Genomic DNA, 27,710 nt, shown 5'->3' with positions numbered 1-27,710 from the left:
ATAATCAGTAGCTGCGATAAATGAGAGATACAATTGGCCACCAAAAAGCGTACAATTTCTACCCAAGTAGCTCAGTAGCGTATTATTATATCTGACAATGTCAGTAGGTGCTAACGATTCTATGAGGCGTTACAAAGACCCTCCACCTGGCGTGTGGACCGGACAGATTTACGGCTTTTGTATATGGCGACCCTGTTGGGCTGTAAACCAGATAGCATCGTAATTACTTTTATATCACGTACTGGAGCGGACATAGGCCGACATAGGTCGGCGAAGAGTGGACTTACGGTTGACTTTGAAATGATTAAGCGGTGGCAGCTTTCTCGGAAAAAGGAATATCTTGACATCCAAGGTCGTTGGGTGTCTGGGGCGGCCTATCTGGACATTTGGTAAATATGCGGATGTTTTCCACCTACTGAGATAGCTAGGACTATTAATAGGTTCACCTGTATTTGTGAACTAGATTTAGAGCAAATATTTGGTTAATACCGCAGCGGTTAATAACAAACCATAATTCGTATTGTCATGAGCAGTTCAAAGTGCGCGCCCAAAGCAACAGTGTGCAACACTGTTTTCGTGTACGCGATACCTCAGAACAATCGATAGGCAGTACGGCCTGGTGCTGTCAAATCGAGTGCGCTGACGATAACTATTCGATACCGAACACTGTGGCTGCACACACGCACCCCCGTTCTGATTGAAGTTAATAAATTAACAAAATAGTTTTTCGACGCAACAAAATTCGCCGTTTACCACTCCCGCCGCCCAGTTGCAGCAGCTTGTCGTGCCGTTCCGTTGTTGCATTTCTTTTTTTTCCAATTTGCCAAATACGCCGTCGATGTGTGCTAGGGATGTGCAAAAAAGTATCGACTGCGGAAAGCAACTCGTCAAGCAACCTTGCTCGTTATCGCTACAGTACGCAGGGAAAAAATAAATTTAGCAACAAAAGCGTATTTAGCAGCCAAGTAACAGTGCTAAACGCCGCCGAAATATCACACTTTGGCTAGAACACGCCTCGCCCGCCCATTCGCGACCATCGCAGCAGGATCCTCCGATCGGAAAGTTGGTAAATCCGGGGGAAAATCGGCCGAAGCAAAAGTAGCAGCCGAACAGAAGCAGAAGCAGCAGCACAGCAGAAACGGGCGAAAGAGGAAAAAGAAGAGAAAAGAAGCAAAAACGCCAGGTTTGAACGACTGCTAAAAATTGTCCTGGTGGTGAACTGGTACTCTCGGACTGCTACTCCTGGCCTCCCGGCAATCGGACACATCCCGACCACATCGGCAATCGGCGGTTGGCAATTGGCACTTGGCAATTGGCGATCCACATCCAATCGACGTTATTATGAACAACAATAGCAAGCGGAAAACCCGACCCACTGGCGGTGGTGCCAGCGGCGGCATCTCAAGGTAAGAAGAAGCAGCTTCACCAGCGCCACCAGCACCCAGCTGCACTGGCAAAAACCAGGGGCGACAGCGCGGGGGCGTCGCTTCAGCAGGGTGCTGCAGGGAGGCAGAGTCACCAGAGTTAGGTGAGCGCCATGCCACACAACAAAGGGGGGCACAAACGCACACCACTGCATTTGGGGCTGGTTTGCTTTTGCCTTTTGCTTTTTTGCTTTTTGCCTTTGCTTTTTGCCGTCGCAGTTTGCAGTTCGCCGTTCGCCGTTGCCCTGACAAATTGAAAACCCGCGACAACCGAAAGCGCCACAAAGAGCTCTTTTCTCTCCCGGTCCGGTTGACTAAAAAAAATTCAAAGGTGAAAGCGCGTCTCGTGTCGCCGTTTTTCACATTTTTTTTCTTCTTAATCTCTTGGATGCGACTTACTACTGCAGCATCTCTTGGAAAACCATTCTTAAGCTTTTTTTTTTTTGGAATGCAAATGGCGCTTATATAATAGGCCATCGCGCGCGCTGTGTGTGCGAGTGTGTGCAAGCGCGCGCGTGTGTGTGTGTGTGCTTCAAGAATCGAACTTAATGCTTTGTTTACATTTCCCTTTCACAATGGCCAAATGTGTGTAGAGAGCATAATTTGTTTAAAGGTTTCCGTTTTGTCGCACCAATGAGCTCCATTGCCACCTCCGTGAAAGGGGCACCGTAGCCCCCAACCCCCAACGGGCAGACCCCCTTTCCCCTTTCCTCCTGCTGCTGCGCCCTTAAAATTTTCAATTGAAATATGACTGCAGCGCACACAGCCACAAACGCAACCACACATCAACATCCACATCCGCATTCGGACACAGTGCGGCGCACAAGTATCGGCACGTTCGCCAGTTTTATCAATTTATCTACGTAAAGCCACTCACGAAATGATTTGCAGAGATGATATATACAAAATAGTTGAGAAACGAATCGGAAGTCGAGTTAATTTCTTCGTAATAGTCTAGAAATCATTCATAATTCAAGTTGCAGGCATATATTACACTTGTATATCTCTTAGATTCACATATGTATAATATAAGTCAAGTTGAGTGAATAGAGTTGATGAAGGCTGATTTATCACACGGGATATTAATTACAGAAATAACAAAATAATAAGAGTTCCCCAAATTGCATTGTAATGGAGTGGAAGTGAGTCAGTAAAGTGAATCAGTATGACTAAAAAATTTGAAATATTTTTACATTCTTTTAAGTGCCATTCAGTGATTACTAAAACATGTTACCAAAGACTAACATAGAAATCAAAAAAATAAGTGTTTCTCCGCAACTAATTGTAGCCTGTACTGGATTGCTGGAGAGGTATCACTGTAGTGGCATTCGCGTTGGCCTTATCATACGAGTCTTCCTCGTCATATCTGTGCCGCAAACTGTTTGAAATGCGCGTTCATTATTCAGTGTGCACAGCATCAACATAACACCACATCACAACCTCAAGCTTGTGGACACAGTGGGCCTGGGCTGCCGCTCCCTGCGAATCTGGCCCACTGTGCAGCCCGTGCCCATAGTGCCCATTTTGCCCATGGTGATGGACGCACACTCGCTCACGTAGCACGTAGTGCACTATATTTTTTACTCTCGTCGCTCGCCTTTTTCGAATGCAATTTCTTGCATTGTCAGCATTTTGCAGCTTTGCGTTTGCCGCTTGCCGTTTTCAGTTTTCAGTTTTTAGTTATACGTTTTCAGTTGCTGTGACGTGCGGCGGCTGCGCTGAGTTTCGTATCGTTCTTTGGCACACTTCGAACCCCTTCTTCTAACCGCCCGCCGCAACCCCCGGAAAGCCCCCGAACGGCCCGAGAGCCTCCAACGTGGGTCCGAAATTTGGGTCACTTTACAATTTGCTGACCGAACGAACGATATACCACCTCGCTCTTGTTTTCCGCCTGACGTCTATGCATATTTATTCGCCACTCGGCCATGCACACTTGCATTTTAAGTTTGCCTCCGTCGCAGCCTATTTCCCGGATTCGTTTCCCTAGCCGCTCGCCTGCCAGCGCCTCACCTCACGCATGATTCACTCTGGGGCGCAATCAATTATTTGTTTTCATTCACCAAAATGTGCACAGTGCACGCTCCGTGAATCAGCTACTGCTCAAGCGCCCCCTTCTCCAATTGGTTCCGTTGAGCCCCCGCCCCCGCGCCCTCCACAGCCCAACCCCTGACGCCGCCCCTGTCCCACACCCACGTCTACATCCACTGCCGCCGCGGGTTCATTGCGCGTTGCGTTGCGCATTTCACGGTCGTCGATCCTGGCCGCACGCAACCAATGCCAAAACACCCCGAAAAGCGTCCATGAGTCGAAATCGAGTTCCGACCGCTGCGGGACTGGCCAAAGGGGCCTCATTCGGCTGATTACTGTCGCGGAATGAATATGACAGGCTTTGTAAATCTGCCAAATTGTTCTTAAAAGTCATAATTACTGGTAAATATCCGTGCCCTTTTGAAGGATATTGTGTTGTAGAGATCAATATTTGGTTTCACTATTGACAAATAATAATCAACGTTGATTGACTTAAGTGGCTACCCTACTTTATGCAAAACTAATGTATTCACATTTGACCATTATAAATTGCTCGACTGGGGCACGCAACACAAATCATAAACTTGCTTAAACTTAGCAACATGGTGATTCCCCGAAAAGTCTTTGTTTAAGCAACCATATAGTATATCTTTCTTGAACTGAAGAAGATAAGCTGAAGTACACAAACACAACGTAAACTGGCACGGCTGCTCACGGGGGTTGCGGAATGCTGGGTCAGGTCAAAGTTGGCGAACGAATCGATATCGCCACCGTAGCTGGATGAAATCGAATTTCCATTTTCAGTCGGTCTTCTGCCTTCAAACCGCAACGCTAACTAACGAATGGTCTAACCTGTCTCGTGTGCCTATTCGCAGATACAACTCCAACGATAACAGCCTAAGGCCCGCTAACAACAAGGCAGTCGCAGGAGGCGGTAACGGAGGCGGGGCGGTGCGTCCGGTGTCCCAGGGCGTCTACAACAACACGTTTTTCATGCACTCGGCCACGGCGCTGGTGGGCAGCGTGGTGGAGGTGCGACTGCGGTCGGGCAATATCTACGAGGGCGTATTCCGCACATTCTCGGGCAACTTTGACATCGCACTGGAGCTACCGGCGTGCATTAAGTCCAAGAATCTGCCGGAGGAGGGCAAGGTGCCAAAAAACATTATATTCCCGGCCGACACCGTGGTGACCATCGTGGCCAAGGACTTTGACTCGCAGTACGCCACCGCAGGCGCTTTTCAGACGGATGGCGCCATTTCTGACAAGTGCAACGGTAAGCTCATTCCTAATTTAATTTGTAAACACGTACTTATTAGTCTTCATTTTGTAGGTGCGCGTCCGGACGAAAAGGAATTGGAACCATGGGATTCTGGCGCTAATGGCGACATTGACATAGAACTGGATAGTGCCGCCAACGGCTGGGATCCCAACGAGATGTTCCGCAAGAATGAGAATACGTTTGGTGTGACATCCACATTTGATGATTCTCTGGCTTCGTACACGGTACCGCTGGACAAGGGTGATTCCCTCGAATTCAAAGAGGCCGAAGCCAAGGCCGAAAAGCTGGCTGCCGAGATCGAAAATAATCCGACGTGCCGCGATCGTCTGGACTTGGAGAATGGCGACGAGGAGGCGCTCTTCGCGGCCGTGGAGCGTCCATCGACGGAGCAGGATCAACGCGGAGATCGTGGCGACCGCGAACGCAACGATCGGGATAGGGAGCGTGAGGATCGGGACAGGGACCGTGATCGCGATCGCAGTAACAAGCCCCGTGGCTCTGGTGACTTCCAGTTGAGGGAGACCATGAGTAGCGACCGCTACATCACAAAACAGACGCGCAGTATCACCGGACCGCAGCTATCGCATGTTGGCATGTCCTCGCAGGGCAGCGGACGCGATCGTGACACTCGTGGCGATGGCAGCATGATGATGCAAAGTGGCGGCGGGTCGGGCCAAGGCGGCTCCACGCAGTCGACGGCAGCACTTATGCTGGCCGGCGGCCTGAAGTTCGTGGGTCAGGCCCCCTCAGCAAACGTGTCCGCGGACTCGTCCAGCAAGTATAGCGGCGGTTCGATGGTAAAGCGCAAGACTGTGCCCCAGGGCGGCAAGGTGATGCGCAACAATGTGCCTACTGGTGGCAGCAACGTCTCCGTGTCGCAGGGCGGCAACGGTAACTCTGTGGGTCAGAACAAGGGCGGCTACCAGCCGTCGATGGGCATGCCGAGTCAGTACTCCTACCAGGGTAACTCGCAAATTATGCATGGGTAAATCTAAGCTGTTTTTTAATCTAGCTACCAGATATTAACATCCGTACATCCGCAGGTCTTCTCAGTACCGCAACCAATCTCACATGGGCGGCACAAATAAGCTAAATGGCGATTCGAACGCCAATACCAACAAGCCGCTGCCACAGCGCCAGATGCGCCAGTACCAGGGCTCTCAGAGCAACTCGTCGCTGAACTATGGCGGTGAACCTCAGTCGCTGGGTAAGCCCGTGCACGGCTCCCATGGAGGCCATCCCGGGCAAAACAGCAACTCGCCGCCGCTTCAGACGGCCGGGCCACAGCAGCAACAGCAGCAGCAACAACAGCCGCCGCCGCAGCAGCAGCAGCAGCAGCAGCATCAGAACATGCAGCCACAAGGGCAAAACACACAGCCGACGCGTCAGGTGCGCACGCGCGATAACCAAATGCAGGATTTGCGACAGTTTGGCCAGGACTTCCAACTGGCCCCGAGCAACACTTCGCCACCCCAGCAGCAGCAGCAACAGCAGCAGCAGCAGCAAGTGCAGCAGCAGCAACAGCGAGCGTTGCAGCAATCTGCCTCGCCACCGCAACAACAGCAGCAACAACAGCAACACGTGGTCCTGCACCAAGTGCCGCAGTCGCACCTGCACCAAGCGGCTCTATCACAGCCACACTATGTGCCTCAGCAGCAGCCTCAACAGGCGCCGCCTCCACAGCAGCAACATGTGCCGCTTCACATGCAACAGAAGACCCAGCAGCAGCAATTGGTGGAGACCCAGCATCAGCACGTGCAGAAGCAGCACCAGTCGCAGACACAAGTGCAGCAGCCGCCGCCACAGCTGCTTCAGGATCCATCGCAACAGCCGCTGCCAATTTACCATACAATGCCGCCTCCACAGACTTCACCCGTAGTTGTTACTTCGCCGGTTCTGATGGAGCAGCCTCCGCCACAGCCCATGCCGGTTGCGCAGCAACAACAGACGCAGCAGCTTGCCACGCCCAAACCTGAAGTCTCGCCGGCACCAAGCAGCAACACCACCACACCTACGGGCATAGCCAGTACGCCGACAGCAGGGGTTATTGCCAGCGCTGGATCTGAGAAAACCACGCCGGCAGCTCCCACTCCGACGAGCAATTCCGCAACGGCGCCCACAGGAACGCCCGCCGCTGCTGGAGGTGCCACCGGAACCACTCCGGTGGTTAAGAAGCATGTGCTCAACCCATCAGCCAAGCCATTTACACCCCGCGGGCCCAGCACTCCGAATCCATCGCGCCCACACACCCCACAGACGCCTGTGCCCATGACGAACATTTACACAACCACGGGAGGACATGTACCGCCGGCGGCCAACCAGCCGATCTATGTGGTGCAGCCGCAGCACCCATTCCCGCCTCAGACACACCCACAGGCCGGACAGCCACCGCGCCTACGCCGTAGTAATTACCGTAAGTCCATTTTTTCTATAATCAAGCATTTTGTATATATGTATGTATAAGAAGGACGAATGTATAACCATAAGAAACTGGAAATTGTGCGCTAATAATATTATCTGATCTCTTGCAGCTCCAATGGCCGCATCGCAGATGCACGTATCGGCATCCGCGGCCACGGGTCAGCCGTTGATAACAGCCGGCCCGATACCGCAATTCATCCAGTACGCCCATGCACCGCACCAGCAACAATTCCAATCACATACGTACGCGCCGATGCAGATGCGCGTGTACCAGGACCAGCAACAGTTGCAGTTCATGACACAGACGCCACAGTCGACCACACCGTCGCCGGGCCAGCCGCACCAGCAGTTCCATCCGCCGCCACAGCCCTCCCCCGCCGGCGGGGGACCACAGCCGGCGTTCACGCCGCCCACGCAGGGTACCACTTTCCAGCTGATGTGCTTGCACCCCTCGTCGCTCTTAGCCAATCATTATTTCCCGCCGCCGACGCCGCAGCATCCGCAGCAGAATCAACAACAGTATCAGATCGTGATGCCGCAGCATCAGCCGCAGTGAGACACCGCCAGCTGGGGAATGGCGCACGGGAAGGTGGCGAGCTGGAAGGCGGGGGGAACAGGAGGCCCCTCCCTGTTAATGTCGCCGTAGCGAGTGGGAGCTGTACGGGCAGCCGTCATCAAGAAACAGTTACACATATACAGACACAACACGCAACATGAAGCACTCACCACACCCGCATCCGCATCAGCATCCGCACCTGCATCAGCATCCGCATCCGTATTCTCATCAACCTTTTGAGTAAACGCGCGGCTTTCGTTGTCGCTCCAAGCGATTTTCGCCCACAATTCACACATCCAACCACATCCTTATGCCATGTGCACGAGCGGCCCATCCTGTAGCACATCTCTCACAGACCGAAAACACCAACAACAACTAGGAAATTATAAAATACAATTAAAACAAAAGGAAACTAGTAAATTTTTTGAAATTGCAAGACTTCTACAGCGCACGGAAGCCAAACACAACAACAGCAAACAAAAAACAAAACAAAGCAAAAAAAAAAAATCAAATCAAATCAAAGAATCACTGAAAACACCAAACGTATAAAAAGCAAATGCAAAAAGAGATATGAGAAATGAGAAAGAAAATAATTTAGAAAGCTAAAAGCAACCGTCAAATCAATTATAATACGAGAACAATGAGCGTTTGTAGGAAGCGTTGCCTGCCCCGCACAAGTCCTGTAAGCCGAGGCGAAAATTCCAAAAACGATTGACTACCAAATTGATACAATCACATTGTAAACCGAAACGCAAATGAAGTAGAATCAAAAGCTTAAGGAGATGAAGATGCAAATAATCGTTGAGCTAAGATAAGAGCGAAATTTTGTAAAATTGTTTTAAACATAATTCTTTGATGCACTTCTGCGCTCCCGTTATCTATAGTTTTATGCGCTTTGGCAATCGACCGGCACACCTCGACCGACACACACGCTTCCCCCCATCCCCCAAAAAGCCAAAATCCCAGACTTGCATGCCCAACACACACACCCAACCAACCAACACACACACACAAACCCCAGAAGCAAAGCGACAGCGACAGACACCAGAAACCCAAGTCATCATTCCAAGTTAGTTTTTCCACCGGTGCAAGGAAAGGGCCGCGCTTCATCCAGCATTCCGATTGTAAACTTACTTTAGCATATAATGTGAACTCCGGTTCGGCGGTTCGGAAAGAGCTCGAAGAGATCGAAGCTGTAGGCTGGATGGAAGCTCTTTGCTTGCCCTGCGGGAAATGAAAAACGAATGTGAGATTTTAGAGAGCTTCAAATTTATTCGTTTCTAATTCGTTTCGAAATTCGGTAGAACTAATTAATTTTTGTTTAAATTGAATTTTGTTGCCACTTCTCCGCCTCTTTTACACTTCTTTCGCTAGCATTTACCAGAAATGTAATGACATCGATATGAATGATTGTTTTGATGTTGCTCGAAGAAATTTCCTTGCTACTTTTACAGGCAGAGGCTAATGTAAGAGCAGGAGCTTGAGTCAGGCTTCCTTTGGGTTTTAGTGCCTCCGTTGTCCCCAAATTAATGAAAATTAACGAAAACAATCCGTATTACTCCTTTGCCCATCATAAATCGGTTTGGTTATATTTCGTATGATCTAGAAGCATCTGTTGTGGTCTGTTTTGTTTTGTAAACCTTCAAGTTTCCTTAAATGAAAAAAGAATATAAAAATAACAATTATTATAAATTTAAATAAAAACAAAAACTACAAAAAAACAACAAAACAAAAAAAAAACAAAACATCTAAAACTTTTGTGTATCCTTATTCCGTTTTCCGACTTTCAGATGGTTATTGGGCGTATTGGGCGTCGACAAATGCAAGATGGCAAAGTGGATCTGCAAGTAACTCATAAGTGGCGCTCATTGTTGAGATTTCTTTACCCAAACTCGTCAAAATGGCTGTGATATGATTGCGAATACATAAGTTCACAAACATTTTAACGACATGGTATAAGAAAGACGTTGTTCAATCGCTTTTGAAATATGTTTTCTTAACCCGCTTTTTAAATTCGCACGAAACTCATCAAAATGGCTGTGATATGAGTAGATAATAGTCGACATTTCACAACCCTTTGAGGAGTTACGTAAGAATTGTGTCTTGGATCACGAACACTTGTTGGCTTAGCATCCAATCGTTATCCCCAATCGTTATCGCACACGTAGACATTCGCATCGAGCGGGGTCCCAGGTCACAGGTCACAGGTCACACTTGCCATCGATGCTCATTGCAATGCCCATCAAAGCTGGCTGTGATACGATTCAAATGCAGAAATATCTTTCTTCAGCCCTTTTTGATGACATTGAAAGTAAGATACGAGGTAACGTCGACACACACACACCGTCACACACCGCACACACCCACAGGAGGGTATTATTTCAAAGGAAACCGACGTAATTCACGTAACCGGCGACGACGTAAGGCGTTTAGGGCGTAATAACGCCATTTACATGCCGCTAAATGCGCAGCGTAAAGTAACTAACGTAACGTTAAGCGGCTTTCGTGCGTTTGTGTGTGTACGTGTGAGTGCACGAGCGAGAGAATCTGTGTGCGTGTGTGTGTGCTGGTGTGGGTTGGTTGTATCCTGTAGTTTTCCCATTTCCGGACTCTCGTATAATTCGTCTGAGTGGGGCGGTTCGGTTGCCGAGGGAACTGGAACTGAATTCTGAACTGAGCCAGAGGATTAAATTAGTCTTGAGAGTGTGTGCGTGTCTGGGTGACTGTGGCTGTGTGTGCGCGTGTCCTTTTGCGCGCCTTGCGCAGGCTTATCCGTCCCAGCCCGACTTCCTTACGTTTCATTTTTTCTGTATCCTCCTTTGTTCTGTAGGTTAAGTAGCCGAAATTCGTTGCATGTTGCATACATACATACAGAGATATGTGCACATGTGTATGCATCGCAGGATGTGCCAGTGCATTTGCATAAGTGTGTGTGCGTACGCCGGCGTCGACTGCGACGGCGACCACCGCCCTCTGCCGCTGCTCAATCGTCTGCCATCCAGTCTAACTGTGCTTCCCGCCGCTGTCTGTACGTCCGTCTGGCCGCTTTATATGTGTGTACATACACACGTGTGTGTGTGTGCGTGAGTGCGGCCGGTTCACCCTTAACATGCCCTTCCCAGGTCTCAGGACACAGGACTCAGGATCAGGCGGCGGTGGGAACAACAACCACCACTACCACTCCGTCCAAAAAGGACGAATTTTTCGAAATTGAATTTGAGTAGCTGCGGCCCAAGGCATATTCGATTTTAGATACATTTCGAGACATTTAGGGGAAGGACTGCTGACTGGTCTAACCCCATTCTTTGCTAGTAAGGATCTCCGGTAATTGAGTTTAAATGCGCACTGAGACAAGCGCGGTGAAATTATATTTTCGGAAGGCCAAAGTAGGGCTCTATAATAAATACGATTATTTATACTAAATGGCCCATATCTAAAAGCAGTAAATAAAGGTATGAATGCAAAAGCCTTACAAAAAAGTTTTTTGACCGTAACGAAAATGTATGAATTGAATTGGAGTAATATAAAATGAATTAAAAAATCTTCATTTGTTTCATAAATGCAAAAACATTTTTACATAATATACTAGGATAATTTGAATTTGAATAAGTCCATTTTAGAGATCACCGATTAAAAAGCATTCGAACGAACATTTTTTTTTCGCTGTGTAGGGTGTTTCCCTGTCGGCTGATTGATTTGTGGCTAGTCTCGGTTTGTTGTTGCCGCTCCTTTACTCTTCCCCTTCCTCCTCCCCCTCCGTACCATCCGCACCCTCCGCCCGCTGCAGTTTTTGCAGTCGACTAGTACAATACACAGAAATGTGTATGAAAAGTAAGCGACGACCATCCCTTATGCTCCTCTCTCCCGCACTCACACACAGACACACCGACACACTCTCCTCTCCCTCTTCCTGTTGGCACTCTTTCTCTATACGCCATCTGCTGTGCCTGTGTGTGTTTTACTACTCGTACAATCGCAGACGGACTTGGTCTAGAGCCACCCACCCTTGCCTTTCCTTCGCCTTTGCCTTTGCCTTTTCCTTTTACTTTGCCTATTTCTATTCCTATTCCTTTTCCATTTCCATTTCCATTTCCCTCTGGCCTTTGCTCATAATCATCATCATCGTCATCCTCGAAATGGAACTCAAACTCGAAGCCGTCGTCCTGGGGCTTTGGTCCTGGCGCTAGTCGGCGTTTGTAGTGTGTATACCAAAATACGTAAAATTCATTTATGGCCAGGGCTGATTGTTGTTGTTCAGCCACTCCCGCTCCTTGATCCTTCGGCTTTGTTCCTGTTTCAGGGCGACGGCCGCCGACGCAGCCACTTTTGCAGTCTTCACCTTCAGGAGCATATATCCTGGCTATTTGTGAATACTTTTTTTTGGGAGTAACGCCCAAGGGCGAGATATACTTAATGCGCTGGTAATTTAGAAGTTTCGAGGCAGGATCTCCCGGTTCGCTAGGGTGCTCCTCTGGACACCATGCCCTTGGAGCTCGTCCTTAATGCTGGCATCTCGATAGGTTCCGGCTACTGCTGTACCTCGTATCCTGCGGACACAAGCGTATCGCTTGTGGCTTGGAAGTGTATCAACTTTTCACATCCGCTCCACGCATCCTGTGCCTTTTGCGCAGTTTATATGGCCGCAAAACAATGAACTGCGTAGGAAAAAAAAGGAAAGCCAGCGAGCGTACGTTGTGGCGTTGGAAATTTTCACCGCTTCGCTTTTCACTGCGAATTTTCACTGCTCATGGGCGCTTCATACGACATTTATCTATGCACACTTTTCGGGGCCGTGCAATTAGTTCGATTTCAAAGCATTCGCATTTATTTATAAACATATTTAGTGTGCATTTTACCATTCGATTAGCAATAATTTATTAACCGGTTTTTCCCGTGACGTTTTCGCCTTTTTACAACCACACACAGAGCGGAGAACAGAGAACTGCCGCGGCGGCGGTGCTCGTTTGCTTCTCGGCTTCGTCCTTTCGCTCGTCCTTCGTGCCGGCGTGCGTGTGTGTGTATGCCTGCGCCCGAGTGCGCCCGACTGCGCCGGTGTGAGTGCGAGATTTGGGCAGAACTTCGGGCCGCCTTCGTGCCGCGGTGTAGTTTTCAATTACAACAACGGGCGCGCGCGAAAAAAGGGCAAAAAACGGCGCGCCCCCGACCGCCGAGCGCCGAAAATACACAAAATGTATTTCGTCCTTGCTCCTTCCATTTCACTTTCCGCCGCTCTGCGCCGACGCGATGAGCGCACTGAACCACTCTCTTCGGCGAGCGCTCTTTCACTGACTCTCGCCGAGTCGAGTAAGGGATGTCGGCCAGAGAGGGAGAAAGTGAGAGGAGAGATGGAGTGAGCACGCGAGCCTGTCTGTTGTGCGCGTGTTGGTGAGAGGTACAGGAGAGTCTAAGCTATACATCTAAGCACATTTTTTCAGTGCAACTCAGCACTTCGGGTCCTTGAACTTTCCGCCGAAGCAAGGATCAGATGATCCTAGATATTGTTATCACTTGCTGATGTCATTGGCTATAGACGATTGTTAATAGGTTGAACTATTAGGTATTCTTTTAGTTTATAGTACAGGTTGTCAGGTTGCCAACTACTTACTTTTGCAATATGTCAAACGAAATTTCCAACGCAAGCGACGATTTTGAATGTGTTGGGTTCTTTATTCATTCATTAATTCATTTACAATAAAATAATGTTCAACAGCAAAAACATTACACAAGCTTTGTTTTTAATGTAAAGGAGCTGAATAAATATTGTACGAATTACACTGTGCCTTGCTAATTCTGGTTGATCTGCAGTTGAGAGGGGCTCGTGGGCCCAAAAGTCGTGCGTATATTTCTTTTTGGGGACTTGGGGCTCGGGGCTTGGGGCTGGGTTCCAGGCACATGGGCATGTACATACAACAATTAACAAGATCCGGAACCACTTCTGGGTGAAAGTTGAGCGCCGAGCTGAATACGATCGCATGTAACCGAGTTATCTGAGTGCTCATTGAGAAGGTCTGGCAAGTTAAAACTAAAAACGAGATACATATATTGTTCCTTTCTTTCTGATCCTTTGCAGATGACGGCCCGTTCCAGTGTTGCATGGTCAGATGGTCGGGGCCGAATGGTCGTTACCATACTCGTCGGTATGTGGGGCAATGTATGTATGTATGGGGGTGTTCATATGCATTGTGATTGGTGTGGTTGGTGTTGAGATACATTCGTAGTACGATATGTGTGTGTATTAATAATGTAAGAGCTGAAAATCAAAGTCGAAAGTGCGGCCGGGGGGGGGCGTATTATTCTACAACATACTGCTCTACACATACATTATTAAACGATATCAATATGTTTAACATGGGCTTAATTCGTATTGCAACAGGGCCAATTTCCAAAGTGCTAATATTAGGTTTGTAATTCGATCGGTAATCAGCGATCTGATACCATACGATAAGATACGATACAATACGATACGATACGATACGATACGTTAATGATTCGTGAGTCTTAGCTGCTAGGGATTCTAAATGGTGTGCTGGGCGAATGCTAGGCCTACCAAACTAACCAATGTTCATGTGGGGTCAGGTCATTAACGATTACAATTACATTAACGATATTAAGTGGTATAATAAATAACTATAATTAGCAAGCACAGAGGCGGCTACACTGAGTCCGCTCTATGCTGGTTTTAATCAAATGCATAATTATCCGTCTGGGCAGTGTGGTTTCCACCCTATCAAGCTATCGATCAGGGGGATCGATCACTCCGCATTCTTGATCTCGCTGAGGCTGCGACAGGCTTCCCGTTCCCGCTCCCTCTCGCGCTCCCGCTCGCGCTGCTCCTCCTCCAGCTTGAGCACCTTGCTCTTTAGTCCGCACAGGATCTCCGCCGTGGCTATGTTCTTGATGGTGCTCAGGTCCAGGTGCTGGCTGTGATTGTTGCTGTTGTTGTTGTTGTCGTCGTCGCCGTCGCCGTCGCTGTTGCAGTTGTTCCCGCCATGATCGGCCTCCTGATCCTGCTGGTTCTGCTCGGGGTGCTCCTGCTCCATGCTCCTGTTGATCGCACTCAGCAGCCTGTGCTTGCCCAACGCCAGTGCTATCCCATTGTTAGTGTCGCCTCCCGGCTTGCTGTTGTTGTTGTTCGAGTCCGTTTCCATGTCCAGTCCGCGGTTGTTGTTGTTGTCATCGTACTTGCGATCATATCCGGCTCCAGCCATCTCGTCGTCGTGTCCGTTGTTGGCATTAAGGTTCTCCGCCGACGGCAGCTCCGTCTCCACTTCCCGCTTGATCAGCTGAATGTCGGGCGTGGGAGTCGCACATGTGGGCGTCGCCTCCCTGTTCCTGCTGCCCCCGTTGGCGTTGGGTATCTGGACCAGATTCAGTGCCTCCTCGTCGTTGTCGTTGTTGCAGCTGCTGGATTGCGGACTGCTGCTGCTGTTGTTGTTGTTGCTGTTGCTCTGATTCTGATTCTGGTTGTTGTTGCTGCTGCTGTTGCTGTTGGTCAGGTGATGGCTCTCCACCAGGCGGATCTTGAAGTTGTTGTTGTGCGTGGATGGTGGCGGCGTCTGTGGCACAATGGTCGTAATGATGGGCTCCATAATGTTGTCCTGGGCGTGCCTGTGGTTGTTGTTCAAGGCGTCGTCATGCTGCTCGGCACTCGGATATCGCTCCCGCTCCATCTCCTTCAGCCGCTTTTCGCCACCCAGCTCCGTGTTGTAGTGCATCAGGATCTTGCGCTTGGCCAGATACTTGTGCTGCTTGCGCGCCGAGTCCAGCATCTTCTTGCTGTTCGCCTGCAGGATGGCAAAGGAGTTGCTCTCCGCCTCCGTCAGGTTGAGGCTGCCGTTGCTGCCGCCCAAGTGGTTGTAGTTGTTGCTGCTGCTGTTGTTGTTGTTGTTCCTGTTGAGATTCTTCATGAAGGTCTCGGCCAGCGTGGCCTTCGACTTGATGTGCTCCCGGAAGCCCGCGTAGTTGGGATTGCCGGAGCCACCGCTGGAAAGGGGCGTCGGGCAGCGGTTGGGTCCATTGAGCGAAGGCGACGGCGAGGGCTGCTGCGGGGGCGGTACTCCTCCATAGCCGGCGGCATGGCCGCTGGTGATGTTCACGCTGTGCGTTCCGCGCTCGTAACGACACTCGGTGCCGTCGCTCTCGTGCGGCGAGCTTATGTCGCTGGCATCGCTGTCCAGGTTCTTCTGCAAGTGAAAGCGGAAGGTTACACTTGGAGAAAAGTTCATAGCACCCTAAGCGGTAACTTGATATTTGCATTTATGCCGCTAATAGTGTTTAATTCCTTTGAACATTTCAGAAACTCTCAAATACTCTTGTCTAAAATAAAAAGTTGCCCATCCTTGAACTACACTTTTAATAGTATTACTGCATTTTTGAACTACATTTTTTAGTATTACATTATTAGTATTAGTATTATAAAGTAGTATCATCAATGTAATTCTAAGTGGTCTTTCTTTCTTTTCTACACTCTATGCCTTATGGAGTCCCCCCATCGTCAGTGATTCAACCTGAAGAAAACCCACCTCTGTGTGCAGCCCCTTGATTTTCATGGCCTCGGCGACCTTCAGGAAAACGGGCAGATCCTCGTACTTGACGTTCACCTGGCCACTGTACATGAAGTCCAGCAGACCGGCCATGTGGCTGGCCTCCACGTCGGCCATCAACAGGATGGGGTGACTCGATGGGTTCTCCAGGAAGATCTGCTGGAAGTAGGGACTGCAAACGGACAGGACCTGCAACGAAAAGGACCAAAAACAAAAAGAGGGTGCGATGCATGAGTACGGGAGTTCCTGGCGCTGAGCCGCTAGTTTACCAGTTTGTGGGCCTTAAATATCTTGCCGCCGGCCGCGATGGTGACGTCCACCATCTTCTCGTCCTTCTGCAGGGAGTGGAAGCCGCGGCACATGTTCCCATGGAAGTTGTTCCACGACAACAGGTACTGGTCGATGGTGTTGGGATCGGCGTAGGATTGCTGCTGCTTGTGCGACGGCTGCTGCTGCTGCTGGTGGAGCTGCTGCTGGGCGGCCTGGTGCTGGGTGGCCGTGATGTGGATCTGCTGCGCCGTGGTGGGTGGCGAACTGGGGCGCGGTGTGTGCGGCTGGTGGGGATGAGCGAGTTGGTGGTGCTGTTGCTGCTGCTGCTGCAACTGCTGTTGGTGTTGCTGCTGCTGCTGCTGCAGCTGTTGCTGCAGCTGGTGCTGCTGCAGCATGTGCTGTTGCTGCTGCTGCAGCGCGTGCTGCAAAGCTGGTGGCGTCGACGAGGACGACAAACGATGTGGATGCGGCGACAGCGCCTGCTGGTGGCCCAGGAATCGCTGCTGCTGCTGGGCCTGGTGGTGTTGCTGCTGCTGCTGGTGATGCTGCTGTTGCTGCTGCTGCTGCTGCTGGCGTGCGTGCTGCTTGATCTTGACCATGTTCTCCTGCTGCTCCTGTTCCCGCTGGCGCATTAGCTCTTGCTTGATCTTGTACTGCTGCATGGAGAGGTCGTCGACGCTCTTGGACAGCTTGGCCATCTCGCTGTTGCTATTGAACTTGCTGTTCGAGAGCATGGGCTTCAGCTCGAATTTGTAGTCGCCACCGCCGCCACTGGCAGCGGCAGCCAACTTCCGCTCGGCGGCCAGGGCGGCACGCTCCTTCTGCCGCCGAATGAGCTCATCAATGTCCATGTAGGCCCCACTGGTGGCCGCCGCAATGGCCGAGGCGATGATTGGATCATCCTCGAAGACGCTGTCGTCCAGGGTCTCCTTGAGCGTCTTTGTGGACGAGAAGAGACGCAGTGAGGGATCGTTCACCTGGTCGCTGAAGTACACGTCCATCAGGGTGAAGAAGGGCCACTCACGCCGCTTCGGCTCCTCGGACATCTTGATGGCCTTGTACTCCTGCAGCAGATTGTTCCACTTCTTAATGATCTTCGAAAGCGGCAGCGGCACATTGAGCTCCCGTTCCACCACGCTAAGGATTAGAAGTCAGGATAAAACAGGAGTTATGCAATGGGATTAATGATCACTTACGCCCAGGCATATTTCGAGGCATTTCGCTTGCCCGTGAACAAAGGCGACAGTTCCGCCCGCAATCTGATCAACGATTTGACTTTTTCCGCCTCCCCTGCAAATAAAAATGGAAACCATACAAATCAGTTGTTGGGCAAGAATGGCTGGTAGTTAGGCACTGCGAAAATGTGCAGATAAATCGAGGGGCATTGATCTGGCTGGCGGCCACTTTCCACCTGCCAAATGCATTTCAAGTTTAAGCCGCACTCCATCGATAAAGACCTCTGGCCATAACGGCAGCCGCAGTGGCGAATTATAGAAAACTGCACCGGGTTTCAATGAACCCGCATGTCGGCAGTCGGACTGGCAGTCGGAATCGGATAATCACTGCAATCATCTGGCAGCGGATCGGCATCGATGCCTGCGCGGCCATTTACGGCTCCGAGCCTTGTGGTTAATTGCTATAACGAATCTAGTTGCTTTTACCCGCTGAAACCGCGTACCAGAGCCTAAAATCGAAACTGCATCTCAGGCTAGAGCCAAAAACTCGGCAGCAGCTCTGGGCTTCTACACAGAAAGAAACTAGCATCGATGTTGTATTGACCAAGTTGGAGTGCAATCTAATCGAATTAGCAAGATATGAAACCCATTCCGTATTGGAATACATGCTTTAGGCTTCATGTTAGGCATGCTGATAGCAAGCTTCAAATGATCATAAATTTTTCGCTCAGTGCCACCATTCCCATCTCCGTTTCCAGTTGCAGATGCGCAGGTCCGTCAGGTGATCGCCGAATTGGCGGAATGGCTGCCTCAGCCCGGTTACATGGCACTCATACACAGGCGCATCGGGTAACCATCAAGTATCAAGTATACGCCACGTACAACGGCACTGTGCACGTATGTATGTACACATGTACCTATGTATGTACGGCGATGTCCATAATGACTGAAAACTATTCAACGTTGAAGAATTCATTAGCAGATTTCACTTTCGCTCATGACGACGCCGTTCGCGTTTGCTTATTTCTCTTAGCCGTCTTTCTTTATTTATTTACCGTAATTTCTACTCGCTCACTTTTCCCAATGGCCAAGTCTTCGGGCCAAGTTTTCGGCGTCGGCTCTCGACTTCGGCTGCGCTCGCTTTCTTGTCTTGTGGCTCTCAGTGTGGCTGCACAAGCGCCGCTTTTCAGCCTTGCCTGGGTTTTCCAACCGTTTTTCTCCGAGAGAAAACTGTGTGCATGCGAAGCCGGATCTAGAAAAAGCTCACTCGGCAACGGCGGCAGCCGCTTTGATTTGGCTGGGAACAACTTGGGAAAAGTTTGGCCGCTGCATTCTGCAGACTACACCGAAAAAATATCGAGCTCTAATATAAATTGCTTCCTTTGGGGAAACATTTATCTTCAAACTCAGCAATATATACTCTTTGAAATAATATATTAAATTAAATGTATTTCGTTATAAATGAATATACACATAACTGCGCATAAAAATAAAATACACACATTTTTATGTGAGCATCGTAAGCTTGCCCTAAAATATTTATCACCAAATTCATAATTTGAATTACTTCTGAGTGTAATCATCGTTTTATGGGACTTTTTGGATTTTCCTCTGACTCGAGCGCGGACGACGGAAGAATGTCCGATGCACTGGAGTACTTTCTAATTTCGGCTCGCCTGGGGTCTGTCTTTGTGAAACTATTACTCACTGGCCTGCTCTATGTCAAGGTAAGGGGTATTAGATCGACATCAGTTCGCTGCTGGTTGAGCAATTCCCAAGCCCCCATTCGATTCGTTTAATGGTTTGGCAGCAGCATTATAACCTAGCCCAACCCAAAAGAGCGCTCGTTAAGAAATCTCCGCGTCAGATTCGAGAAATACGAAACACAAATAAAGCACGAAAATTGCTGGCCAGCCAAATAAGTAAACATAACAAGCTGGGGCCTGAACAAAATTCGCAGCCAGCGCCAGCTTGCAAAACAACCTCAACCTTCTGCGTCGCTCTACGCGCTTGATCGTGACACGCTGAAGTTCCACGCTCCCCTTTCGCAGATACCTATAGATTCCAGTATACATACACATACTCGTATCTATATACAAGTGTGTATCCAGGGGAACGCGCGGCCAAGGGGCAGAAGACTGCGGACTGAAGACTGAAGACAGCTCTGGCTCACACAAAAGTTTCACTTTCTTCGCAACAAGTTTAATGCGTGTGGGTCTGAGCGTGTGTGTGTGCGTGTGTGTGCGCGTGTGTGTGATCGTAAGAGCGCTCGGGTGCTTGAGTGTGGTGGTTTTGGCCACTTTATGGGGCCTCTGGGCTTACTGCTTCTCGCTTCTCTCGGTTTCTACTTTCCGTTTGCGCCCTTTTATGTAACCCAAATCCTCGGATGCTGATGCGATGCTGATGCTGCGGTGGTCGCTTCTGCGCTTCTTGCGCAGACCATCCAACTCGCTTGCCATGGGGCGCAGAAACCACGTTTACCGTTAGTTTCTCTTTTGGCCTATATTTTTCGGACGAAGCATCGCCGAAGTGGAGTCGAGTGGACTGGAGTGGAGTGGAGCGGAGTGGCGTGGAGTCAGTATTCAAGCGAACTCTTCTCGCCCGACGACGATTCTTTATCTGCCTCTCTGCTACGATAGCTTCACTACGTGCTTCACTTCCGTTTGGAGCACTTTCGTGGGTCGAGAACCGGTTCTTTGGCTCGGAAATGCAGGCTGGCGAGCATGGGTACACGGCAAGAATAGGATTTTAATGGGTCTGAATCTCTGGCGAATTAGTATTTATGATCTAACACTGTGCAGGTGGTTTCATCTGTTTCTTGTTGCAAAAAGAAGGTGATTAACTTCCTAGCTACATGCAGATGAGTATCTTTCATTTTGTTAGGATGGTCATTATCAAGTACAAAATGAAAGAGCATTTCTTTCTGTGCAGCTTTGTATGGGCCTGGGTTATTTTCTTTCATTTCAGTTTGGGGATCTTAATGATTCTTTCTTTGGTTTTTGGGCATGTTTTGGGTGTCCAATCACGTTGCCTTTATAATTGGCTGCCACTTCGAATTCGAATGTTATTTTTATTGCCACGGACTATGGCTACTTAGAATGGCTGGAAGTGTTCAGTGTTCAATGTTCAGTTTTCAGTTTTCAGTTTTCAGCGTTGTTCGATGGATAGTTGGTAGTAAGCTTCTTTTGGTCGGTTCCATTGTGCTGAGCCGCGTTCGTTTCGTTTCGCTTGCTTTCTTTTTGCCACGCTTATTTGGCTTCCTGCACTTTTCTTTTTCTTTCACCAACAGGCCGATATTGGAAGGCTATGGCAAGTTTTCTTCTTGCTTAATTCTTTGTTTGTTTGATTAAACGTGGAATTGTTAGCCGTGACGCTTCGTTTTTTCGCTGTTTTCTTCTTGTTAGACTCCGCGTGTCCACCATTTCTTCGCTTTCAGTCTCCTCTTTGCGTGAGAATTTCTAATTGGGTCAGGATTTGTGTACGTCTTTCTTTCATTTTCTTTTTTGCTCCATCCAACTGCAAGCGGGAATTAATGAAGCATTTGACGTGCCCTACTCCCGATAACCGAACACTGAAAGTGATAGGCAGATCGCAGAGGCCGGAGAATGGATGGAGCACTGGATTGGATTAATGGAATGGCACTCTGCGCCAGATTGGGCAGCGATAAGGTCTGCGGTGGGACGTTGATTGATGGCAGCTGGGTTGACAGAGTCCGATTCTAAATACCTGCGGATGCCCTCCAATTTACAATTCCAATTCCTATTCCCTAGAATGGAGGATAGCTGGCGTTCCAATTCTGCTGGATTTGGAATTTCAAAGTAGTGCCCCTTCCGAAGCCTTTATTAATAACAAAACAGAATGCCAGTTGCATTTTATACCCAGTTGCAAAGTTCACCGTGAACTTCAAAAAGTTTTGCGCTGCCATTCGCTGGCAAAAATGCATTCAACTTGAATGCGATGCCCAAACGAATGCAAGAATTCGTTGGGGCCTCAGCTTGGACAAAAGCCACGGAAACCAGACTCCCAATTCGAAAACGATTGCATTGAAATGGTAGCCGACCGCCATGTGGCTTTCCATCAGATGCTGTTTCAGATCGGTTTTCTACTGCCGCTGCTTTTCTTTCGGTGTTTTCTCCGCACGCCAGGGACCAGCGGCTATAATGCGCATACGCCCCGTGTGCCAGGCAGTTGCGGCTGCACTTACCATGTAAGTCATCGACCAAGCTGCAGCTTCGGTTTAGCTTTGGCTGCCACTGCAGCTTGAGCCAACGGCTAGTGGCATTTAATTCTTGGCTTTTACTTTCTCCCAAATGATGCACAAATGAGTCTGGAGATAGCAGTAAGCAACGGGCGAACGGTAAAAGAAACACTCTTGTTTGTTATGATTTTTCCAGCGAAAACCTAGAAGAAGAAAGTCAAAGCCAAACAAAGACCACATACGTTCGTATGTGTGGCTGTGTGCAGTTGCTAATAGGCTGGATGGATGGATGGATGGATAGATGGAAAAGCGGGAAAGCCTCGGATGATATAAACCAAAACTGACAGAGTCGTGGAGGCAAAGCAACAAGGCAACTTGTTGCGGGGAATTTTCTATCTTTCGCCAGCGGGCTTTTCTCTTTGTGCTTTCTGCTTTTCCATTTTGCAGTTGAATGTACGCTAACCAACTGTGGAAATTCCGCACTACATATAATCATGACCAGCAACATCATCATCATCATCATCATCATCGGCATTACGATCATCATGGCAATTATCATTATCCTCGACATCGTCAGAAGTAATTTAGGAAAAATATTTTTTGTGCGCCTTCTTTGTGCATTTCTCTGCGCCGTTGCCTTGGGAAATTTTTGTTTAACTTTTCATGTACTAGTACATACGAGTAGGTACGTGTGTTTGTATGCAACTTGGTCTTTACTTTGGCTGATTTTCCAGCTGCAGAAGCCAAAATTCGTGTAATCTCATTGTTTGCGAGAAGGTTTATGAACTTTTACAAAAGATTTCTGCTCTCCGCCTCTGCCAATTGCACTGTTTGTCATGCACTTGGAGTGCTGCACCATTTCTATCTCCCCTTGCGATTTTTCGAAAGTGCAACACGGCGGATGAGCGATTTCTGGCCGGGGCTAAGTGCAAACATTTACCATTTGCATGCTTGCGTTTTCTAAGCAATTACCGCCCCTGTGATTTAACGCCTCGCTAATGAGTATGGGCATTATTTGAAAGCGAGTCGCAATGGACAGACACCGAGAAATGTGTCACCGAGAAAATCACTTTTGGTTTCATCAGCACGGCGAATTAATATTCTTGTCGAGGCTGGCCAATCGCTGCGAACAGATATAGCCACCTGATTTCGGTGCGTTCGCACGATTCGCTGGCTTCGCTGGCTTAGCTCGACTTAACTTGGCTCAGCTCAGCACACTCACAGGCTTACAGTCTTACGAAAACTTTCACTTTGCGCTGTCAGAAGCGGCAGCAGCATAAAGAAAAGGAAAAAACTGAAAAAACTGAAAAAACTAAAAAAAAATAAAAAACGCCGTAAACCTAAAGCTCTAATGTTAATGTAAATAGCGGTAAGAGCCAACACACACACACCTACATGAGTGGTAGACACAGATATAGACGTATACGCATGGCATTACGTGCTGTCGATACATCAGGCCAGATATTGAAACAATGCTTCAAAGCGAGTGCGAAAAAACCCCGAAAAAATATATTCAAACAACAAATCATTTATTAAAACCATTGTTGATGTTGGCAAACCTCAAGACATCTTGTCCGCCAGCCAAGAAAATAAAAATCATATTAAATTGCGGCATCTTACATAAAAACTTAACCTTCCCCACACGCTAGCCAAAATGTTTTTTATATGATTTATTTGTATTTGTTATGCGCCGTTTCTGATCATTTCAGCGCCCTCACCTGCAATTATCCACTCCAAATGAGATGACTTGTGGTTGTGCATTAGTAGCGCCTCGAATTTACTTTGCTAACTTTCTATCGAGCGCCCAAGACAGCCCACCTAATGTTGGGAAACTATTACTCATCCGCACTGATTGGACGTCTCAGCATCTTCACTTTCTGGGTCACTTCTTCTACCCCAACCACCTATTATTCAATTCCAGCCGCAGAGCGAAAAAAAAGCAGAGGGGCCCCAAATTGAAGCGGACCTAAAGTGAAAGTTCTAATAAACCAGTGCCAATCCAGGTGTGCCATAGAGGGCGCCACTGTTGCGGTAGTCCAGCGGAGTGAGCAAAAGAAAGGTGAGATACAGTAGTGCGATACCATGCGAAAGAGCCGATGAATGGAGGATGTAAAAATAAAATTAGGCATTTCTTTCTCTGTCGTTTTTGTGGTCTTTTCCACCAGTCTGCTCAGTTCGTGCGAAATACAAATGCTTCATTTATGTTTCTTTACATTTTGGCGAACAATAATGTCTGCGGCGAGCGCGATTCTATCATGGGTAATTTCGAATTAATTGCAACTCCAGCGGAGAAATATACGTTTTTCGTTTTTTACACACTTCCCCTATCGATCACCGACTTTTTGTGTTTACGAGCCCCTGGGCAGTTACGTTGTTTTTATATTTCGGTTGCTAGGCCAAGAGTCTTTTCTCCGGATTGCATAAAGGCATTTCGAATGGCCACATCTGCCTCCGGCTACTGAAATTCAAATGCTCGTACATCTGTAGCGTTTCCTGACTTCCAGCCGCACTTCTACCTTTTTACCAACATTTGCTCGCACGTCGGATGGCCAATTAAACGGCGGCCGAAAAGGCACTAATCCACAAAGCTGGCATTATAAAAGAATTAATAAGCAATTGCATAACGATTGCTACGTGTCGGAGTAGGAAGTTGGCTGAAGAGCGCTGAAAATGCGAGAAATTCACGCAAGTTCCAGAGTAGAAAGCCCCAGTATCTAACTCTAATGGCTTCCCAACCTTATGGGGTACTAAGGCCACTCCGCATTTTCACTTTCAGCATGGTGCAGAAGTGCCCAATTGGGCACTTATTGTGCCTGTTGGCTAATGGCATTGGTCAGATACGATCTGATCATCTGCCGATCTGGTGCTACCGATGGTATCTGTGACTTTCCTCTAGCTTCGGGACAAATGACCAGATACAAGATGGCAGATTGCATAATGTCCAAACGAAACGAAAATAGAAAACAGAAACACCAATCGGAGAAATAACACTGAAGAAATGGATGGACGTGTGTATGGCGGTGGGGTAATATACAAATATTTTGTAGCGGTTTATCATCTAACGGCAGTATTGGGCAACCTCCACTCCAATCCAATTTCAATTCCAATTCCACTCCAACACTCCAATACTCCAACACTCTGCTCGCCAACGCCAGCATTTAAACTATTTTCTTGTTATGTACTTCAGCAGTGTTTTGGCATCGATTTTTTGGCCAACAGAAAATCCGATGCGTCATTCGCGATAATTGCGCGTGCCAGGGAGTCAGACATACAAGTTATTTATGAAACTAACTGCTCATAAATTGGTGTAGAGAGCACATCGACGTCGACATCGACATCGAAATCGAAATCTAGTTGGCCCTAGAGCAGAAGCAAGCCAAAGACAAATATTACGTATACGTTCGAGAGAGATCCACACGCGTCGCGCAGGAACTGTTGCAATCTGGAGACCCAACGATGGGACATTGAACTCGAAACGAACGCGAACCTGCCCAGCCGAGTTTGTAAACAAACTGGGCTTATGTAATCGCTTAATTATAATGGAAATGAAAATGCCAAAACGGCGGCCAGAAACTGTGCTTTTTGTTTGCTGGGAATGGGAATGGGAATGGTAATGGTAGATGGTAATGCTAAATTGGTAAAAGGCAAATGGCAGTGGTAAACAAGCTTGAAGGCTGCGCTTGTAGGGATATGCACTTCTGGTTTGGGCTCAAATCCATTTGCATGGCAATGAAATGTGCCAGAAAGTGGGTCAGCTTATGACAGGACTCAAAGCCAACGAGCAACATTCACCCACAGAGAAAGAAAATCTAATACGATATACGCGTATGTACAATAACTAAAAGTGTGATAGGCACAGAAATATATTGTCAAGTTCAAATTTACAAAGAAACAAATATTTCAATGAAAAATATTGCAAAAGTTGTGTGCAACTAATATTAAATAGATATATCAAACAAATTGCAGAAGGCAGTAAGTATTTCTCTCAGAGCTGCATGAGAAAGCAACATTACTGGCAACGGGGAGAAGGAGAAATTACTGAATGGCTGAAAGGAAACATAAATTCTGTACCCGAAAAGGGATCTTTCTTTCTTTTTATTCATTGTGGCTGTAGGAGCGGCAGCGACGTCGGCAGAAGCAGCGACGGCTACTGCGACGGCGAAAGAAAAACGAAGAAACGAAGCAACGAAGCAACAACTTTCACCTATTAATATTCGTGTCGTAGCAGCGGCAGAAGCGAGCTGCCAAAGCCACAGCCAAAGCTGAGGCTGAAGCTAAAGCCAGGCCAGAAGCAGAAGCGGAGCCAGAGTCAGAGATACAGATACGTCGCCAGCCAAAGATACAGATACTGCGGAGGCAGAAGCAACAAACAGCTAGTCACTGGCGACGTTCCACGACGGCAACACATCGCATATAGCATGGCATATAGCATCTCATGTAGCAGATCGCACAGTGCTGGGCGACTCGAAACTCCAAAAGCCAAGCTCCAAGCTCCAAACTCCAAACTGGCTGCAACTCCAGCCAGTTGGGTCCCCTTGCTGGGGAAACTTTCTATAAAAAAGCAGCTTTTGCTTTTTGTTTTGAAAATTTCTTTCTTGCTGCGCAGGTTGCCCGAGTGCACGGTTTGCTCGTTTGATGGTTTGTTTGTTTGTTGCTTTCGCTTGGCATTCTGCACCCCAATGGGACACCCAGACTCGAACGGATCTGAAACGCCTTTTGTGGGGGCGTTTGCATTAGGGACTCCTCTTATTAGTAGAACTAGTTTAGAGGAACTGCAGTGTAGCAGTGCCGACCAATATTTAAGCCCCAAAGTAGAGTTAGTAGTTAGTAACTACTCCGTGTTAGTAGCTAGCCAAGTTCAAGGCAACTTACAACAATATCTGGTCGAGTATTGACAATTCGCATTGACTGTGGGTGTCATAATCTCGTTGGCAGCCATATCCAAATCCAATTGTTTGATGATAATAGCGCTGTGTGCTAGCTGTACTCCAAGCCCGCTTGGTATCCTTGAGCTGATCGGGAACGTTCCGTAATCCAATGGGCACAACAAAATATATATGTATTTTTTGATAGTTTCTCTTCGCGAAGCTTATTTGGTTGGCTAGTAGTTCCCGGTTGTCATTGTAGCATATCAATATTTGTCATTCAAGTGGCACTCACGCACCGAAACACCGAAAATTCACTTTCACTTTTGCGTTTTGATATGCAGAGAACACAAGGCAGTTAATAAATACGGATTCGTGGTCTTCGAAATCGGAGAGGGGCGGTGAAATTTAAGATTGCAAAACCACAGAGTCAAAAGAGGACAACATTTTGATTGCACTTGGGCAGCATGATGCTGTTGCTATTCCGCACTTTTCATATGATCTTGTTTTCTTTACTACTATTTTTCTTATACGATTTTCTTGCTTGCAGGCGCGACTTTCTACGAGCTGGGCTGGCGATTCTTGCGCGCCGAACGGTGGAACGTAACGTCTGCCTCGAAACGCGGTAGACGTCTGTGCGGCAGCGCGCAGTGAAACCAGCGCTTATCCTCAAAGATCGCTAAGAAATTTCATGCCATTCCATTTCGTTTCTCAGCGGCAGCGACGCTTTCGCTTGCCGCACTCACACACTCGCAAGGTGGAAGCTCTGCCGCTGGTTCTTCGGCTCAGGAGTGCTTTTACCATTTCTTTCTCTCACCCATACATACATACATACATACATACATACTCACACACACGGGCGGGCCACAGCAAGTTTGGTTCTTCGTTGAAGTCTTTTGTTTTGGTCCGCGCTTTGCTTGCCATGTGCTCCGAGTAAGAGTTTCGCCT

The 27,710-nt window shown here is 48.3% G+C and overlaps 2 protein-coding genes and 1 long non-coding RNA gene across 4 annotated transcripts; 1 reads left to right on the top strand and 2 right to left on the bottom strand.

The window, feature by feature from the left end:
- The first annotated feature begins 616 nt into the window (after nucleotides 1-616).
- Nucleotides 617-8,123, top strand: LOC6553002 (ataxin-2 homolog). 2 transcript variants are annotated; one of them, XM_001980026.3, is made up of 5 exons: nucleotides 617-1,406; nucleotides 4,328-4,728; nucleotides 4,786-5,719; nucleotides 5,778-7,147; nucleotides 7,266-8,123. In XM_001980026.3, exons 1-5 carry the CDS (start codon nucleotides 1,342-1,344, stop codon nucleotides 7,709-7,711), a joined length of 3,216 nt encoding a protein of 1,071 aa, XP_001980062.1. In that variant the 5' UTR covers nucleotides 617-1,341; the 3' UTR covers nucleotides 7,712-8,123. The 2 variants fall into 2 exon arrangements, with proteins under 2 accessions (XP_001980062.1, XP_015009795.1); XM_015154309.2 differs by lacking the exon at nucleotides 617-1,406 and adding an exon at nucleotides 1,634-1,755.
- Nucleotides 8,124-9,055: 932 nt separating this feature from the next.
- LOC113564846 lies at nucleotides 9,056-13,016 on the bottom strand. The gene is made up of 2 exons (XR_003408346.1): nucleotides 12,568-13,016; nucleotides 9,056-9,362 (listed from the first exon to the last, which is right to left on the bottom strand). It is a non-coding gene; the product is annotated as an uncharacterized LOC113564846 (long non-coding RNA).
- Nucleotides 13,017-13,357: 341 nt separating this feature from the next.
- LOC6553155 (myb-like protein I) lies at nucleotides 13,358-27,451 on the bottom strand. The gene is made up of 5 exons (XM_001980027.3): nucleotides 26,770-27,451; nucleotides 17,721-17,814; nucleotides 16,524-17,661; nucleotides 16,234-16,443; nucleotides 13,358-15,894 (listed from the first exon to the last, which is right to left on the bottom strand). Exons 1-5 carry the CDS (start codon nucleotides 26,834-26,836, stop codon nucleotides 14,464-14,466), a joined length of 2,940 nt encoding a protein of 979 aa, XP_001980063.2. The 5' UTR covers nucleotides 26,837-27,451; the 3' UTR covers nucleotides 13,358-14,463.
- Between the last annotated feature and the right edge of the window lie 259 nt (nucleotides 27,452-27,710).

The sequence above is a fragment of the Drosophila erecta genome, unplaced genomic scaffold, assembly GCF_003286155.1.
Source record: "Drosophila erecta strain 14021-0224.00,06,07 unplaced genomic scaffold, DereRS2 tig00000000-arrow-pilon, whole genome shotgun sequence".
NCBI lineage: Eukaryota > Metazoa > Arthropoda > Insecta > Diptera > Drosophilidae > Drosophila > Drosophila erecta.
This window is presented reverse-complemented; position numbering and strand designations above follow the sequence as displayed.